The 20,665-nt window shown below is 43.7% G+C and overlaps 1 protein-coding gene across 2 annotated transcripts in view; it reads right to left on the minus strand.

The window, feature by feature from the left end:
* Nucleotides 1–20,665, minus strand: part of BTBD8 (BTB domain containing 8) — a 124,368-nt gene that overhangs the window by 25,794 nt on the left and 77,909 nt on the right. For both annotated transcript variants that reach the window (XM_040360036.1, XM_040360035.1), the window contains exons 11-12: nucleotides 17,839–18,021; nucleotides 15,164–15,301 (exon numbers count right to left, since the gene is read on the minus strand). In XM_040360036.1, the coding sequence (XP_040215970.1) occupies nucleotides 15,164–15,301; nucleotides 17,839–18,021 (321 nt within the window). The remainder of the gene's footprint in view (nucleotides 1–15,163; nucleotides 15,302–17,838; nucleotides 18,022–20,665) is intronic.

Raw genomic sequence — 20,665 nt, forward strand, 5'->3', positions numbered from 1 at the left:
TGCATAGTAACTAATTAAACAGAGCTCGCTTTCAAAGTAGCACCAAAATCCCCAACAGAATCATTTATTTTTATTTTTTTAAAACCCAGGATTTCACAAAGCAGCCCATTTTTATCATACTACTGCTATATAGAAGCAGGCAACTGAATATTAAAGTCAGGTAAACGTTACACACGTAGGTCACGTGATTTAATACGATCATTGTGCAGCGAGTGTGTCTTGTTCTAATGGCCTTTCATAAATCCCCTAATCTCTTTATTATATGAGGCTTTGGTCTGCTGTGGCGATTTGTTACAATGCAGCAGCGCAGAAGTGGTTAACTGCAGAACTATTTACCATGTCTCTGCAGAGCCGGCAGCAATCTAGTCATGCAGGACATTTAAAGGGGAAAGTCTTCCAATCGCCTAGCTTACAGAAAACAGGAAGGTATCCATCTCTTGGGAATAGTTAGCAGTTTAGCAATCTAGCAGAGAACAGGTGACTCCTTACAGATGAGTATTCTATATTATGCCAATGTTGTATGATGTAGAAGGATATTGCTTACTCAGATGTGTTTGTCTTAAGAAATTGAAAATATTTTGGAAATGAGAAAACAGATATTTCTCTTTTAGTTTAGATATGCAACAATAATAATAAAAAAAAAAAATCACAAAACGGCCCAACGTGATTATTCTCAAGATCAGCTGTGACGGTTTTATTAATGGACACAACCTGCAGTGCCTTCCTCATGGCTGCAGCTTGTCATACATTATCTGCTGTTAGATTTGTCTGCATTGCAGTCTGTGCTGTACAAAGACATCTATTAGCTGTGCCATTCAAAGGACACTGTATAAAAACTATTTGTAATTTAGTAAAGGGATGCCTATTTTGGCCTAGTGGTGACAGAGGACGTGCAATGGACCGAGGACCGAAATATTAAACCAAAGTCATTACATCATTAGTTTATGGAACGCAAAGGTTGATAGCCATGTTGATTGAACAATTTTGGCTCCCTACACGCTTGTACGTCGGAAGCCGCACGCTGTGTTCAGGCAGTCGCTTCATTTATATGGGCTGACAATGCACCACAATAGACTAAAAATCACACCTATACTAAATCTTCCAATGGAGCGCACCAAAATGCACGTTAGAGTGCTACCACGTGGACTGCAACACAGGTACATTGAAACAGTTTTTTAGTACATTTAGGAGCCATATAAAATAAATGGCACCAAAACACTCAGTATTGCAAGTAGTGCACGGTATAGCATGGTGTAAAACTGGTTTATTCTCCTGCAGGGCAGTATTATTTGTATTATTTGCTCTCCTGAAATTCTGTAGTGAACCACCTTTAGTTAATCTTAGAGGGGTGTAACTATACATAATGGGGTCAGCCTTATAATTTCCAGATCCCAGATATTTAAAAAAAATTAAATAAAAAAAAGAATTTACAGTTCTAAAAACGCAATACGGGAATAAAAATCTTTAAGAAACTGAATGCATTTTCGCATATCCATCAAAAAGAAACCATTTTCTTTTGCCCATGTGCAAGAGGCCTTATACACACATACATAGAATATAAAACAAACACAAATTTAGAGCCAGACAGTGTAACCTGCACCACTGTTTCTACCATTCTGGACCTAGCACAGATGGGGGAGCTGGTTGAAAGTCTCAGCCAACTCATCATGTACACATCCCCTATGGACAACAGATATATTCTCTCCAAGCTGCCACAATGTCACACTTGAAGGTTAAGTGGCCATAGGAAAAATGTAGGAAACTAAAACTAAACTACCAACTTGGAAGAAAAGTTGTAATTTCCATGTTCATTAAAGAAGTCTAATAAAAAGGCAGGTTAAATTCAACAGGGGTCCATGTGCACATAGTACTTGTCCCCATTAAAATCACTGCTGTGGTTTGGATAGCTAGGCCCTTCAATCCCCATCCAATAATGCTGGACAAAGGAGATGGGCATCCGACTGTACAGAGCACAGGGGGCAGTGCAGACACAGAGTCTGCACAACCCCTGCCACCTCCAAATGCTGCAGACAGAACATCTGCAGCCTTCCTTTCCATGCATCAGTGTGCCTCCTGTGCACTATTTGTACAAATAAAAGGCTAAGCCTGCAATTCCCACAGACCCCCCTCATTCTGCAGCCATGCCTCCTCTGCTACTGTTAAAAGACTGAGCCTGCAATCTTTCCAGCTGCCAGCTAGTTCAGAGGGGAGGACGACTACAGTAGTACCTGACGGTGAATGGGGGCTGTGGGAGGTTGTAGACTCAGCCTTTAATTTGTAACAAATGAAGCAGAGGAGGCACCAGGATTCATGGCAAGGAACACCCATAACTTGGGCTTCTGCCCAGGATGGAGGTAAAGCCAGCACAGACAGTAATAAAAATAGAATTTTGGGTATGGTTATTACAGAAACCATGCCAGTGTCCTAAAGACTAGAGTTGGAAGCTCACAGGGCCCAGTGTGAGAACAAGTTCTGGCACATGGCTCCACTAGCGTTGGGCGTCCACTAGGTTTGTCATTGTGAAGATGCACTCCGTTCTGAAGAGTTTGTACTTCAAGGACCCGTTGAGAGGACGGAGATTCAGGATTAGCCTTAATTTCCTCGAGGGCTTTTTGACCACGAATACGTGTGTGTAAAATCCCTGGAAGCGTTCCCCTTGGGGTACCTGCGTGAGCACCTGCTGATCCACCAGCTCCCCTAAAAGACTGAGTTTGTAACTTTTCCCAATCTCAGGGCAACAAGAAATTTTGGAAGGGGGGGGGGATTTTGAACTGAACTCCTCCATCTTGGAGATTATAAAAAACGGCTAGGAAAAAGTCCCCCAACCTTCCTCCCACTGGGAGATGGGAGTCATTGGGGCTTTGTGGAGACTTGGAGGATTAAATGAGATGCTCCCTCTTCCTCGCACTTTGTGTGCCATCCAGTGCTTTTTGGGACAGCCCTCTCTCTCTCTCCTGCTGGGTCTGCTGCCTGTGACCCTAAAAGAAGAAAAAAAAACCCACACATTTGCCCTCTACCTTCTTCCTTTTTTCCACAGGAATGCCTGCGTCCCCCGTCCAAGCCTTGAACCATACAGCACTTTTTGCAGAGTTTACCAGTTCTGCCAACCTAGCTACCAGCTTAACTGACTCCACTGAGGCATCTGCCAGAAAGCCGACTGCCATGAACACTGATGGAAAATATTTAAGCAGCTGCTGCCCAGATGTACCTGCTGAAATGCGAGACTGCAATTGGAGCAAACCAGAACTCCAAAATTCCTGGCAAGGCAAGTGGCTGCTAGGGCTGACTTCAGGCTGATGGAGGCAGCATTCCAGGCCCTATGCAAAAGCATATCCCTGCTTTTGTCCATGGGGTCCCTAAGGGACCCTAGGTCATCGAAGGCCAAATCTGCCTTTTTAGAAACCCTAGGCAGTGGCGCATCCAGCTTTGAGATCTTGTTCTAAGGGTGGGCCGCTTCATTCTCAAAAGAAGAAGGAAGGATCTCCTTTCAGGAAGCTCCCACTGCAGCCTGATAGACCCAGCCAGAGATTTATGTTTGGGGAATACATACATTTCTGGTGCACTAGACCCTTGACACACTAGGTCATGCTTTGAAAGTTGTACCGACTCCTCTCTGATCTCCAAAGTGTCATAAATCGCTTTAAGCAGGTCGCCTAGGTTGTCCAGAAACAGCCTCTACCTGGACCCCCTGGAGGAATCATGCTTTATTTCAGAACCTGAGTCTGCTTAAAAAGGAGGAGGCCAGTGACCCAGGTTCCCCTTCCCTGTCCTCCCCATCACAATCCTGACTGGGCTCCAACAGTAAAGGCATACTGGCGGCCCTAGATGGGATTGTAGGGGGACCCTGCATCCTATCCATCAAACTCTTAAATGATTGGAAAGTGGATGCGATTTCTTTCCTAATAGGGATGAGCCGAACACCCCCCCCCCGTTCAGTTCGCTCCAGAACCTTCGAACGGACCGAACGTTTGCGCGAACATTTAGAACCCCATTGACGTCTATGGGACTCGAACGTTCGAATTCAAAAGTGCTTATTTTAAAGCCTAATATGCAAGTTATTGTCGTAAAACATCTTTGAGAACCCGGGTCTTGCCCCAGGGAACATGTATCAATGGAAAAAAAGTTTTAAAAACGGTCGTTTTTTCAGGAGCAGTGATTTTAATGATGCTTAAATTAAAAAAATAAAATAAATAAATGAAAAATTCCTTTAAATATTGTAACTGCTGGGTGTCTATAGTATGCCTGTGAAAACGTCTTTGAGAAACCGGGTCTTGCCCCAGGGAACATGTATCAATGGAAAAAAAGGTTTTAAAAACTGTCGTTTTTTTCAGGACTCCTGAAAAAACAACCGTTTTTAAAAGTTTTTTTCCATTGATACATGTTCCCTAGGGCAAGACCCGGGTTCTCAAAGACGTTGTCACAGGCATACTGGCCCGGATTCAGAAAGGACTTACGACGGCGTATCTCCAGATACGCCGTCGTAAGTCCAAATGTGCGCCGTCGTATCTATGCGCCTATTCAGGAACTGAGATACGCCCTGAATTTTGCAAGATACGACCGACGTAAGTCTCCTTACGTCGTCGTACCTTGGGTGCATATTTACGCTGGCCGCAAGGGGCGTGTCATGATCACTACCGTGCCGGGCGGGCGGCGAGGCGTGGTCGTCCCCCAGTTGGCTCTGGGTGGAATTGAACACAGGACCTCTCCATTGCTGGTCCAGGTCTTTGCCTCTGAGCCACTGCTCAGTTGATATTCTTCTTGCTGTCCGTCGGAGCCTGGTTCTGAACTCTGTGTTACTTCGGACCAATCAGTGGCCTGAGCGGCCTATTTAAACCAGCCCCGTCCTCCTTGCAAATTGCTGGTTCGTTGCAGCGTCTGGATTGGCCTTGCTGCTGAAAGAAAGGGAGCAAGTTCTTTCTGAATACAGTACGAGCCACTCTAAGTTACGTCGGCGTAGTGCATATTAGATGCGCTACGCCGCACTAAAGATAAGACGATCTCTCTGAATCCCGGCCACTATAGACACCCACTTCACAGGCATACTATAGACACCCAGCAGGTACAATATTTAAAGGAATTTTTAATTTTTTAATTTAAGCATCATTAAAAATGATGCTTAAATAAAAAAAAAAAATGAAAAATTCCTTTAAATATCGTACCTGCTGGGTGTCTATAGTATGCCTGTGAAGTGGCACATGTTTAGAACTGTCCCTGCACAAAATGAGATTACTATAAGAAAAAAGTAATTTAAAACTGCTTACAGCTTTAATGTAATGTCTGGTCCCTGCAATATGGATGAAAATCATTGCGAAAAATAGCACAGGCACAGACAGTACACACACCACGTAGCTTTTAGGTGCAAACTACAGAGCACACGGCCAGTACACACCAAGTAGCTTTAGGTGCAAACTAAAGAGCACACGGCCAGTACACACCAAGTAGCTTTAGGTGCAAACTACAGAGGACACAGGCAATAAACCACGTAAGAATACTGCAGCTAGCACAATCACCTGCCTGCCAGTAAATTAGGAAGAACTGATCTAGCTAAACTATACAGTGTATAAATATATGTACAACACCTCAGATGTATCTATATCCTCTACACACTGTAACATTAACGGACTAGCCTGCCTGCCCTATCTACTAGAGCTGCACGATTCTGGCCAACATTTTTTTTGCTTAGAATGAAGATCACGATCCTCACGGCGTAAAATCTTTTACATTTATACAAAAAAAAAAAAAAAAATGGGCTAACTTTACTGGCTAGTTTTTTTTTAATTCATTAAAGTAATTTTTTCCAAAAAAATTGCATTAAAAAAACCCGCCATTTTATTCTCTATGGTCTCTACTAAAAAAATATATAATGTTTGGGGGTTCTAAGTAATTTTCTAGCAAAAAAATAATGATTTTAACTTGAAAAGAGCTGTCAGAAAAAGGATTGGTGTTTAACCACTTAAGCCCCGGACCAATATGCTGCCTAAAGACCCAAGGGGTTTTTACAGTTCGGGACTGCGTCGCTTTAACAGACAATTGCGCGGTCGTGCGACGTGGCTCCCAAACAAAATTGGCGTCCTTTTTTCCCCACAAATAGAGCTTTCTTTTGGTGGTATTTGATCACCTCTGCGGTTTTTATTTTTTGCGCTATAAACAAAAATAGAGCGACAATTTTGAAAAAAATGCAATATTTTTTACTTTTTGCTATAATAAATATCCCCCAAAAACATATATAATTTTTTTTTCCCTCAGTTTAGGCCGATACGTATTCTTCTACCTATTTTTGGTAAAAAAAAAAAAAAAAATCGCAATAATCGTTTATCGGTTGGTTTGCGCAAAATTTATAGCGTTTACAAAATAGGGGATAGTTTTATTGCATTTTTATTTTTTTTACTACTAATGGCGGCGATCAGCAATTATTTTCGTGACTGCGACATTATGGCAGACACTTCGGACAATTTTGACACATTTTTGGGACCATTGTAATTTTCACAGCAAAAAATGCATTTAAATTGCATTCTTTATTGTGAAAATGACAGTTGCAGTTTGGGAGTTAAACACAGGTGGCGCAGTAACATTTAGGGTTCACTTTGTGTGTGTTTACAACTGTAGGGGGGTGTGGCTGTAGGACTGACATTATTGATCGAGTCTCCCTAATAAAAGGGATCACTCGATCGATGCGCCGCCATAGTGAAGCACGGGGAAGCCGTGTTTACATACGGCTCTCCCCGTTCTTCAGCTCCAGGGAGCGATCGCGACCGCCGCATGTACCGGGGGGGGTCCCGATCGGACCCCCGACCCACGTCAAGCAGAGGACGTACAGGTACGTGCATGTGCCTGTCCGTGCCATTCTGCTGACGTATATTTACATTAAGCGGTCCTTAAGTGTTTAAACGTTCCTTAATTTACATACAGAAGTTTATTCCTTTGAAGTGATACAATGTTTAGACTTAACTTTCCACTGATAAAGAATGTTTTCAAAACTTGGCAGGCTGCCCAGACTTGGCAGATTGCCCAGACTGACTTTTGGCTGAGAGCAGACAGGAAATTCTTTGCATACCAAAGTGCAGAGAGAAAATTATTTTCATGTCAAAGATCATGAAGCCCTGTGTCAAGAATTGCAAAGGGAAAAAGATTGCGATAACGATTCTTGACGATTAATTGTGCAGCTCTACTATCTACCTGCAAAAAATAACACTCTCTCTGTCCTCTCTTAACCACCGCAACACACTACACAAGGCCGACCTGCAGGCGGCCTTTTATAGTATGGGGCGTGTACTAAACCCCCTGAGCCATAATTGGCCAAAGCCACCCTGGCTTTGGCCAATTACGGCTCTCCGTTTTTTGCAAGCTGTGATTGGCCAAGCATGTGGGTCATAGTGCATTCTTGGCCAATCATCAGCCAGCGATGCCGCAGTGAATTATGGTCTGTGAAACAAAACTCTAATTTGGCGCAAACGACCCAAAACGTTCGTAATTCGACGAACGATCGAACATACGATGTTCGAGTTGAACATGAGTTCGACTCGAATATGAAGCTCATCCCTAATCCCTAACAGACAAAAGGATTTTATGACACGCTGTCTCTGAGTTATCCTTGACCAGGCTACTAAAACACTCAGGGCAAAGTGGCTTTTCCAAGTTGGTGCTTGGCTTTGCTGCACATACAGCACACCTTCTAGGAGGCTGCATCTGGGTCTTGTCCTGGGCTTTAACCTAAAAGCCAAACAAGTGAGGTATTGTTTGTTGGGAGTGCGGGGGGTGTCCCTTTCGCTGCTAGAGATTTGTTTTACCTTCAATGATATACAGTTGTCAGTGGCGGAACTACCGCCATAGCGACCCACGCGGGCGCTATGGGGCCCGTGACCAGTAGGGGGCCCCATGATCGCGTCCCCTTCGATCTACCCGTCAATCACAACTAGCTGACGGGTAGATCGGGTCCCGAATCACTGCGTCCTGCTAGGGCTGCAGTGTAAACAGACCTCTTGTGATTCGCTCCTCCGGCCGGCTCCCCCCCCCCTTCCGTCCACCCAGGTGCTTCCATTTGCCATCACCGGACGGACGAGAAGAGAGGGGGGGGGCGGCCGGAGGAGCGAATCATGAGAGGTATGTTTACCTCTCGTGCTACTCTGCATCTAGGTCTGCTGCTGCTCTGCTGTCTGTCCTGTGTCCCTATACAGTATCCCTGCCAGTGCCTAGCATTCTGAACACTGCTCCATGCCCAGTATGCCATAGAGTCTGCCCATACCCTCCACTCTCTCTGCCCCATACCCTCCACTCTCTCTGCCCCATACCCTCCACTCTCTCTGCCCCATACCCTCCACTCTCTCTGCCCCATACCCTCCACTCTCTCTGCCCCATACCCTGCCCCCATGCCCTGCTGTCTACCCTATGCCCTGCTCTGTGACCCCATGCCCTGATGTCTGCCCCATGCCCTGCTCTTTGCCCCCATGCCATGCTGTCTACCCTATGCCCTGCTCTGTGCCCCCATGTCCTGATGTCTGCCCCACACCCTGCTCTGTGCCCCATGCCCAGCTATCGGCCCCTAGGCCCTGCTCCATGCCCCTAGGCCCTGCTGTGTGCCCCCATGATGTGTGTGGGTGTAGCTTGAGTGTGGGCAGGGATACAGGGGGCCCCATGATCTCCTGTTGCCCGGGGGCCCCATGAGTTGTCAGTCCGCCCCTGGATAAGAGCATCGCCGGCATGGTCTCCCAGCCAGGGGAAGAGAGAGGAGAGGAAGAGGCGAGCTGTCTGTATCAGCAGAGAGCGGAATTGCCCGCTGTAATAGCTTTCATTAGAACTTCCAGTGTTCCTGGGGCTCATGTCACATAGCTCCACCTCTTGGTCCGGCACCTTTGATCGACAGAACGCCGGTCCAGTGTGGGACATGTGACGTCATCAAAGGCGTTGGGCTAAGAGGTGGGGATATGTGACGATGAGCCCCGGGAAGACGGGATATTCAAATGAAAGCTATTACAGCGGGCAATCCCGCTCTCTGCTGATCCGGCCGGCTTGCCTCTTCCTCTGCACAGGTGAGGCTGTATTGGGCACAGGCAGGCCAGGCTGTATTGGGCACAGGCAATGTTGTATTGGGCACAGGTCACGCTGTATGGGGCACAGGCAGTTCAGACTGTATTGGGCACAGGCAGGCCAGGTTGTATTGGGCACAGGCAACGCTGTATTGGGCACAGGTAATGCCGCATTGGGCACAGGTCATGCTGTATGGGGCACAGGCTGTTCAGACTGTATTGGGCACAGGCAGGCCAGGCTGTATTGGGCACAGGCAACGCTGTATTGGGCACAGGCAACGCTGTATTGGGCACATGTCATGCCGCATTGGGCACAGGCAATGCTGTATTGGGCACAGGTCACGCTGTATGGGGCACAGGCAGGCCAGGCTGTATTGGGCACAGGCAGGCCAGGCTGTATTGGGCACAGGCAGGCCAGGCTGTATGGGGCACAGGTCACGCTGTATGGGGCACAGGTCACGCTGTATGGGGCACAGGTCACGCTGCATTGGGCACAAGTCACGCTGTATGGGGAACTGGTCACGCTGTATGGGGAACTGGTCACGCTGTATGGGGAACTGGTCACGCTGTATGGGGCACAGGTCACCCTGTATAGGGCACAGGTCACGCTGTATGGGGCACAGGTCACGCTGCATTGACACTATGCCACATGACACAACATTTTGCTATGGGGCCCTGTGATTTCTAGTTACGCCCCTGACAGTTGTGCTCATAAGTTTACCCTGGCAGAATTTTTGATTTCTTGGCCATTTTTCAGAGAATATGAATGATAACACAAAAAACTTAAACTCATGGTTAGTGTTTGTAAAGAAAAAAAATCTTACGCCAAAATAAAATTGTAATAAATAAATCAATAAACTATAGCTGCTACCCAAATAATCAGGGGATTATGAACAGGATCCACGATCCTATCTACCCATGCGAGCAAGCCTCAGTGCCGAATTTGGGGCACTCTTAACAGTAAGCAGCCATTTGGCTCTTTGTATTATGCTTTTTTCAAATAAAAAAGTTACACTATGTTGGCAATATTCTGTTTTTTCATATAATACTGGAACCCATATGACTGCAAGAAACACAGGTGCAAGGACGCATTCGATCACACAGGCTTGACCTGTAAAAGCGCTAAATGACTCCTTTTTTTGGTATCAAAATAAGGGTCAATACCATCTGGTAAGGAACCATCTAAATATAATCACTTTGGGTGTCTATATTTACTACTGGTGAAGGTGGAACAGCATACTGATCTTTTGAGCACACATCTGACTTCAATCACACAGGACTTTATATGGACTTTGTTTAAAGAATCACCCATGCAGAAATTATTATAGGACTTTGTTGCACGGTGTATGATTCTGATGGGATACTAGTAGGAATACTGTGATATATCCCTATATTAGATACATACGCCAGAGTATCACTACCATTGTTGCAATTCTTTTTATTATTGGTGTTGTTGAACATATGCACTTTACTTATTATATATAATACTTGCATAAATTATATGTATAGAGTACTAATCACTAGCGCACCCACCCCCACACATACCATGGTTAGGGTTTGGCTGAAGCCATTTATTATCAATCAACTCTTTTTGAATCATAATCACAACAGAAAGTACCCAAAATGACCCTGGTCAAAAGTTTACATACCCCAGTTCTTATTGCCCCTTTAACATCAATGACCGCTTGAAATCTTTTGTGGTATTTTTGGATGAGGCTCTTCATCTTCTCAGATGGCTAAAGCTGGCCATTTCTCTTGGCAACAAGCCTCCAGTTCCTGGAAATTCATGGGCCCTCTTGCATGAACTGCACGATTAAGATCTCCCCAGAGTGGCTCAATGATATTGAGGTCAGGAGACTGAGATGGCCACTCCAGAACAGTCACTTTATTCTGCTGTAGCCAATGACAGGTCGACTTGCGTATTGGATCATTGTCATGTTGGAATGTCCAAGTACGTTCCAATGCGCAGCTTCCTGGCTGATGAATGCAAATATTCCTTCAGTATTATTTTTTGATAACATACTGCATTCATCTTGCCAACAATTTTGACCAAATTTCTTGTGCCTTTGTAGCTCACACATCCCCAAAACATCAGCCATCCACCTCCATACCTTTCATCACAGGCCTTGTTGACTCCTCTCCAATTGTAGCGTTTATGGCCAAAAATCTCAATTTTGGTCTCATCACTCCAACTTACTTTGTGCCAGAAGGTTTGAGGCTTGTCTCTGTGCTGTTTGGCATATAGTTTGTGGCATTTGTGTAGTAATGGCTTTCTTCTGGTGACTGGGCCATGCAGCCCATCTTTCTTCAAGTGCCTTCTTTTTGTGCATTTTAAAAACAGCCACACCACACCACCACACAGAGAGTCCTGCATTTCACCTAAAGTTATTTTTGGGTTTTTCCATTGCATCCCGAACAATTTTCCTGGCAGTTGTGGCTTAAATTTTAGTTGGTCTACCCGATTGTGATTTGGTTTCAACAGAACCCCTCATTTATCTCTTCTTGATTAGTTTGAACACTGCTGATTGGCATTCTCAATTCCTTGGATATCTTTTTATATGCCTTTCCCATTTTATACAGTTCAACTACCTTTTCCTGCAGATCCTTTGACAATTCTTTTGCTTTCCCTGTGACTCAGAATCCAGAAACTTAAGTGCAGCACTGGGTGAAAGATGCAAGGGTCTGTCAGGAGTCCAGAAACTCATTGACCTTTTATAGACACACACAAATTACAAGCAAACAGATCACAGGTGAGGATGGTTACCTTTAACCACTTAAGCTCCGGACCAATATGCTGCTAAATGCCCAAAGGCGTTTTTACAATTCGGCACTGCGTCGCTTTGACAATTGCGCGGTCGTGAGACGTGGCTCCAAAACAAAATTTGCGTCCTTTTCTTCATACAAATAGAGCTTTCTTTTGATGGTATTTGATTGCCTCTGCGATTTTTATTTTTTGCGCTATAAACAAAAATAGAGCGGCGTTTTTGAAAAAAAATCAATATTTTTTACTTTTTGTTATAAGAAAAATCGAATAAACTAAATTTTAGTCCAAAATTTAGGCCAAAATGTATTCAGCCACATCAAAAGAAAAAAAAAATTTGCAATAAAAAAAAAAAAAATTAGCTACCTAGCGGCAACAGTGACACTAATACAGCAATCAGAAAACCGATCGCTTAGTGACACTGGCAATAGGGGGTGAAAAGGTTAACTAGGGCGGTGATCAAGGGGTTAAACCTTTATTAGGGAGGGTACGGGGCTACCCTGGACCTAACACTAACTGCCTGTCACACTGACACTAAATGCAGTGATCAGTAAATATATGATCACTGCAATCAGTGACACTGTGACAGGGGACTGGGGGGGGGTGATCGGAAGGGGTTAAGTGTGCCTATGTGTGTGGTGTCAGTGTAGTGTTGGTGCCACTTACTGTGATGTCTTCTCTCCTCTTGTCGGATTGAAAATACCGCAGAGAGGAGAGCTGACATCACTTCCTCTGCCAGTGTTTACATTACACAGGCAGAGGAAGTCACACGGCGGGGGGGTTGCCGGATTGGCTGGGAGCGATCACGAGGGGGCCGACAAAAACGAACAGCAGCCCCCTCATCACGGATCGCTCCCGGAGGTAAAACGCCCGCCGCATGTGGGGGGGGTCCCGATCGGACCCCCGACCCGCAAGAAGGCAGTGACGTACATGTACGCCCATATGCCTGTACGTGCCATTCTGTGGACGTACATATACATGCGGCGGGCGTTAAGCGGTTAATAGCCATTCAAACCCCTTTGTGTCAACTTGTGTGCATGTTATCAGACCAAAATCACCAGGGTATGTAAACTTTTGATCAGGGTCATTTGGGTAGTTTCTGTTGCCATTCCGATTTAAAAAGCGTAAACACAGTTGATTGATGAGAATTGGCTTCAGCCAAACACTAACCATGAGTGAAAGGAAAGTTTGTTATCATATTCTTTGAAAAATGGCCAAGAAATCTAATTCTGCCAGGGAATGTAAACTTATGAACACAACTGTATATACATTTTAGGCCTGAACATTACTTAACCAACCTCAATCCCTTTCGATAAATATTATCCAAAAATGGACCCTGTAGAATAAAATGGTGGCAGTTATTTTTTTTTTGGTCACACAATATAAGTGCAACCGTTGATCAAACCCAGTTTTTTTGTAAAAATACACAAATTCATTTTAGTGCACATAAACACAATATAATGCACATTTTTTTTCTGGTAAAATAGGAGATCATGCCGCATCAAGTAAAAAGCCGCTGAAATGGCAATACAGTACTTAAAATTGTCCAGTAGCAACCCTTCAAAATGCCTTACAGCTTATTACTTTAGAGTTAACAGTATATGAATGCCCTAAAATTTTGCTCACTACGGCATTTGGGCCAATAGCAGATATGTCTGGCACAAATGTGGCTTCTGTATGTATGCCGCTGTCATACGCTCTAGTCTACACCAAAAGGCAGAAAAATGGTTAAAGTGTTTGTAAATCCTAACAATGAACTTCCCTTATTTTCTCCCTTTTGTTTGGTTTAATATACCATTGGAAGCATTGGGGTGCATTTACTATGAACTTTGCAAGTGCAGTTGCACTCATTTTCCCCACAGCTTAGTGAATGTAGTAAAGCTCTGCCGATTTCCATTGCCCAATCATGTGGAAACAAGCACTACCCGATTGGGTATTCTACAAAAAAAAAAAAAAAAGCTTCACGACATTCACTAACCTCTGGGGAAAATGGGTGCAAGTGCAGTCTTTTTGCCTTTAGTAAACGCACCCCTTTTTGTTATATCTTAATTGGTAAAGGCAAAAATTTAATAAAAAATCTTTTCAGAAATTCAGAGCGGCCTTGTGCCCTCTTCACACTTCTGCGTTATCCGAGACAGACTATAGTTCTTATAATGGATTACAGAGCAAGGTTTTGGACTTCCGAGGTTAGAAGTGCTTAGGCCTGTACACACGATCAGATAATCCGATGGGAATTGTGTGAGAACAGGCTGTTGTCGGATAATCCGATCGTTTGTACGCTCCATCAGACAATTGTTGTCGGATTTTCAGCCAACAAATGTGGGATAGCATGCTTTAAAATTGTCCGGCAACACATTTTTGTTGTCGGATTATCAGATCGTGTACACAAGTCCGTCACACAAAAGTTCAAAGTACAAAACACGCATGCTCGGAAGCAATGCTCACCATAACACAACGTTAGCAGAAGTTGCCCAAAGGGTGGCACTAAAAAGCTGAAAAAACACGTAGTTCTGAGTTTGTTGGCTAAAAGTTCTTTGCCGTTTGTATGCAAGACAAGTTCATGGCCAATGCCCCTTGGACAAAAACCCTACGCTTTGTCCACAGAAAATCAGATCGTGTGTATGAGGCTTTTGAGTGGTTTAGTAAAAGACACTGGGCAGCATTTGCAACACTAAGTCCACAAAATGCTGTGTTGTCATCACCAGACATCATGACTTTGTCGCCAAGTGCATTTTTAGCAGACCCAAAAAAAAATTGATATATATATATATATATATATATATATATATATATATATATATATATATATATATATATATATATATATATATATATATATATATATATATATATATCATTCTATACTTGCAGGGTTTTAAAAAGGGATTTAAAAAAAAAGGCGGCACATTTGGATGCATGCCTTGGCATAGTCTTTAATAAAAAATGTTAAGTAACCCCAAAGCATAATAGTTTTTCTTTTAAATCAACAAGCTTTCTTTCTTAAGATAAGTAAACCTATTCCCCCACAAGGCAATCCTGCACATAAACCCTACTCTACAATATTCGAGAAACAATGGCATAGATTTTGTTTCCCTTATGACCCAATAGGATTAGCTTCGCTGATACTTTAAACGTTACAAAGGCATTTTAGGAACATACAGAGCAGGATAATTTGTGCAATTCATTGTGCCATTGTAAATACAAAGAGGAAGAACCTGCTGAAAGATTCCATTTTGCTGTTCTGTAATCGGTGCTGATGGGTGAATAAATCACTCAAACATCAGATCTGTAACTGTATCATGTACTGATTAAAAGGCATTACCCAGAGGAGAACATTTACACAGCTTTCTATAAAATGTAAGGGCTCAGGGATACTCACCATTTCATTTTCAATTGCCAACCTTAATAACTCATCCAGAGCCATATACAGAGAAGAGCAGTTTTCAAATGAAATGCTTTTTTCTATTTCATTAAAAATATGTTCTAAGAGAAATGGCCGGCTGCTCATCCCCTGGGCCTAAAATGGGTGAGAAGAAATGCATTGCTGTTAGTTTATTTCTGATGACAGAGTTTTAATACACCTGAGACAAATACCAGCAAGTGTCTGGGAATAAAATTACTCTTTCAGCTCAAACTTTACCAGAAAAATTAAGCAGAGTACCTACTAAGTCTACGTGTGCTGCCTGGGCACTAATTACTTACTGTAATTCCACAAGGGATACTTGCCCAGCAACCAATTAGTTTTCAACCTATGATAGTGATTTCAGTGAGAAGATGATTCCTGATTGTTTGCTAGGAGTTACAGAATTTTGCATTGCCTTATTAAGGCAAAGTGCAGTAACTCAAACTAATTATACTATACTGGCTTGACTGCATTAAACTGCTGAACCCAAGATTAACTAAAATGTGATTGATGCCAGAAATCACTGCCAAATCAAACATGGGATAAAGAAGGAAAGCTTACAAAGGTTTTCCACAGTACAAAGTTTATGTCCGCATGCACCCCCTTGATGTTTATTGAAGGGGGAAGTCCACCCTCAGGACCACTGCCTGCTGAGGAGTAGGGACCACACAGCGTGACCATATTCCACATGGTCTAGTCCAGGGGTCTCCAAACTTTTCAAACAAAGGGCCACTTTATTGTCCTTCAGACTTTAGGAGGGCCGGGTTGTGGCCAGCAGGGGCAGAACATGTCATTTGCCCAGCATCACTGAGAATAAATATGGCCTCAGGATTGATGGTCAATAGAAGGAGGATTATTCCCCCTATTAGTAGGAGGAATAGTATCCCATCATTGGTATCCATGGAAGATATAGTGCCCCATTGCTGGTGTCAGTGGAAGGAATTGTGCCCCAAGGGTCGGATTAAGGCTAGCAAAGGGCCACATCTGGCTCTCGGGCCGCAGTTTGGGAGACCCCTGGTCTAGTCAATATAGGCACACAGCTCGTCCAGGCTCTGTGTGCCTAATTATGTTGGGATTCAGCCATATGCCTCACCAGCCGATGGCTCAGCATGCTGCTGAGCCAGCCAGTCTCACCCTCTCCATAGTCTGGAGCTCCAATGAGCTCCGAGGGGCAGAGCACAGAGCGGTGACGGACAGTCACCACTCTGTACTCAGAGCTGTACCAAGCACTGATCAATCAGTCTTTGATCTCTCAGTTGTTGGTGTAGATCCGGTGTGGATGGACAAGAGCGAACAATAATAATAATAATAATAATAATCTGCAGCCTTCTAGGCAAGTATGCAATTTTTTTTTTTTTATTATTCCTGCACCTCTTTTAAGAAGGTTTTTTTAAGCCCTGATCCAGGCTTCACTACCTTTTGAGTCAATGACCCTAAACAGTTAAATTAAGAATTTCTTTTTTTAATTCACGGTCTGTATACCTATTCTGTGTCTGCAACACTCTAGTTAGGGAGAGCCCAAAAATCCACAACCTTAATAAACAAGCCAGCTATGGCAGCTTCCATATTTCTATCCTCACACCACCAAAAATATTTCTTCAGTCAGGTCATTTTCTTCAGACTAGTGAGCCTGTTGAAGGTGGTAAGTCTCCATCAGCAGGATCACTAAATCATATGCTAATCTGCTTCCAAAGTATTGTGTCAGTCCAGTCAGTGAGGAAGCCACATTGTAAGAACATTAGTGGAGGCTTTCCTTTCCTAGCAAAACTGTGGCTGGTAAGTATCCTCCAATGAATATTGCACTAGGTGTTTCACACCGCTTGTGCCCAGTTTCATTTCACTCAAATAGGAAACCAAAAGGTTTATAAACAATTAATAGCAAAACATTAGTCATAGAAGGCCTTGCTGCATTTCGCACCTTAGGCTAGGTTCCCACTGGCATTAAAAGCAGGCGCTTGAGAGGCCTTAAAAACGCCCCTCAAACGCCTATGCAAGTGTTACAATGGACAGCACATAGAGCTGTTCACATTAGCAAATTTGAAGCCTTTCAACGCCTCCCATTCAAGTATATGGTAACGCTATGCAAATACTCTGGCAGGCATTTTTGGTGCGGTTGAGGGGCGTTAAGATTTGTTTATCAACTGTAATGGAATAGTTTAACATGCGTAAACCCTCAAATGTTTCAAAACTGCCCACATGGTGTTTGGAGAGCATTTTTAACTCGTCATTACCACTTGTAAAAACACCAGTCTAATGCCCATACTAAAGCCCATTAACCCAAGTCTAACGGCCATACTAACGCTATAGGATCATTTGTGAAGTGTAAATTTAGTCAAGTGGGAACAAACCCTTACGGCTCATTCATGGGCCTGTGAAACGGCTTGAGGCATTCTATGACTGCTGCTCATATTTGCCATTATTGCTTGTAAGCTCCCGGGTTTGTGTAGACTCTTTATTCATATTATGTACATGAATCTTTAGCCATGCAAAGCTATGGTGTCTGCGGTGCAAGAAGAGGTTACATTTGGGGCTTGATCCCCTGGCCCCAACAGGTTCTATTTTCTTTAAATAACAGAGCCAGGTGCTGTTAAGAAATAAACAAGGACATTTTACAATGACCAGGACTAAGGCCAGAAAAAAAATGCAAATACCTGTAACAAATGTGTAAAACTTTCAGTTCTTATGGTTTGTGAGAAGTTTGTCACCATAAATCTCACACATTCATTCTGGAGATCAGAAGCTAAATTCCTCGCTCTTTCTGCCCACTTCACCTCAGGAAGACTGCTGAGCAGCCTGTCACTTTCCATCAGCAGAAATGCGGCATTCCTGCAGGACTGGAAAACAAAGCTCATTATGACAGAGAAAGGGCAGGAATTCAGTATGCTTTATAAAAGAAACCACCAATCTACATTTTATGCAGTAACTGAGAAAACCTCCCGATGTATCCACAGACCGCTATATCAGCCCGACTCTGCACACCAACTTTCACAGGGGAACATGTTAACACTGATAATTGCAGGGTGTCCGTCACTGGATAAACTGAAAAGGAAGCTAGCCAAGCAGCACACAATCATCCACCCGACAAAGCACAGCTAAGACCCCTTTCACACTGAGGCAGTTTTCAGGCGTTTTAGCGCTAGAAATAGTGCCTGTAAAGTACCTGAAAACGGCCTCCCATTCTCTGCAAAGGGTGCTTTCACACTCAGGCGGTGCGCTTGCAGGACATTCGTTAAAGTCTTGCAAGCAGCATCTCTGGGGCAGGTTGGGAGCATGGTATACATTGCAATGAATGGGCAGCGCTTCTGAAGCACTGCAACATGGGAGTTTTTAACCCCTTTTTTTGGAAAAACATCATATTTTTTACTTTTTGATTTAATAAATATCAAGTTTTTAAAAAAAAACTATTTTTTCCTCAGTTTAGACCGATACGTAGTCTTCTACATGTTTTTGGTAAAAAAAAAAAAAAAATCGCAATAAGCGTATATTGATTGGTTTGCGCAAAAGTTATAGCGTCTACAAAATAGGGGATAGATTTATGGCATTTTTATTTATTATTATTTTTTTACTAGTAATGGCGGCGATCTGCGATTTTTATTGTGACCGTGACATTGCGGCAGACGAATCGGACACTTTTGACATGTTTTTAGGACCATTCACATTTATACAGCGATTAGTGCTATAAAACTGCACTGATTACTATGTAACTGTGACTGGCAGGAAAGGGCTTAACACTAGGGGGCGCTGAAGGGGTCAATATGTTCCCTGGGAGTGATTCTTAATGTAGGGGAGGGGGACTCACAAGGGGAGGAGACCGATCTGTGTTCCTCTGTACTGGGAACACACATCGGTCTCCTCACCTCTGACAGGAGGTGGATCTGTGTGTTTACACACACAGATCCACACTCCTGCCGTGATTGCCAGCAATCGCGGGTGCCCGGCAGCCATCAAGCACGCGCACCAGGTCACGAGCAATGCTGCGCACGCGCCCTCTAGCAGCCGGAATGCAAAGGACGCCATATGACGTCCACTCTGAGGGAGACAGTTCCTGCCAGCGTCATATTACTATGGCTCGGTAGGGAACTGGTTAATGTAATTGACTTTTGTGACAAATAATTAAGCAAGTTTAGGTTAAATCACTTAGGAAGTCATTGCTAAATATGGAAGCAGGCAAATCTCTCCCAGATGAGCAGGGTATTGAAGTATGGCTTGTTCAAACAAGGGTTTTAACGCATATACCCAAATATTGTGTATGAAATCAGGTTATGGGATGTACTTTTTATTTTTCATAAATATAAAAACCACATAAAAAAAATAAGAAAAACCCTGTACAACAGGTAAGCCTATAATAAGGCTTACCTGTAGGTACTGCAAATATCTCCTAAACCTCTACGGTTTAGGAGATATTCGCCATATACACCAGCATAATTGGCGCATGCGCACTGAAGAAAGGGCACGATCCATGCTGTTTCTATAGTGCTTGTGCCGTCACCGTCGGCTCCCGTGCGCATGCGTGGGTGTGATGTCATGCCAATAGCAGAGCCGGTGTCTGCGGCCTTAGAAGGAAGAGGGGTTCAAGATGGACCCGATTAGACAGTGAGGCTTCTTCTGCAGGCAAGTGGCACATAATAGGCTAGTATGCGATGCATACTTGCCCATTATGCTTTTACTTTGCAGGGAACAAAGAGGAAATAAAACCCATCAGTGTTTACTTCCTCTTTAAATTCAGTGTGATGTGTTCTATGTACTGGACGGGACGCAACAGCCAACACCTCAAAGTTTGCACAGGAGAACATTTCTGCAATTCCCTAAATGTGAATGCAAAAAGTAGGATTACAGCTTACCTGTAAAATCCTTTTCTTTGAGTACACCATGGGACACAGAGCCTTTAGTCTTTACATAGTGGGGTTGTATGGTGATTGGATTGGACACTGGCACAACCTATGAGAACAAGTTTCCCTCCATATAACCCCTCCCATACAGAAAGTACCTCAGTTTTTGTAGCAAAGCAGCAAGTATCCCATAGAAGGGGGGACCTCTGTGTCCTGTGGTGTACTCAAAAAAAGGGTTTTACAGGTAAGCTGTTATTCAAAAATCCTACTTTCTTTATCGTACACCACGGGACACAGAGCCTTTAGTCTACATAGTGGGATGCCCAGAGCAATGCTCAATATGAAGGGTGGGAGGCACAGATCCATCATGCCGCCAACGGACAAGAAGCCCTAGACCGCTGCCTGCAGTAAATTACGCCCGAAGGAAGAATCCTCATGTCCTCTCACATCTATTTGATAGAATTTTGTTAACGTATGGACTGAAGACCATGTAGCAGCTTTACAGTTCTGAGCCATTGAAGCCTGGTGATGCACTGCCCATGAGGAACTGATCGCTCTGGTCGAGTGCGCCCTAACAGGAAAGGGAAGAATTACCTTCTTTAAATCATAAACTTGACTAATCGCTTGATGAATCCACCTGGCAATGGTG

This window comes from Rana temporaria, chromosome 7, assembly GCF_905171775.1.
Source record: "Rana temporaria chromosome 7, aRanTem1.1, whole genome shotgun sequence".
In the NCBI taxonomy this organism is placed as follows: Eukaryota; Metazoa; Chordata; class Amphibia; order Anura; family Ranidae; genus Rana; species Rana temporaria.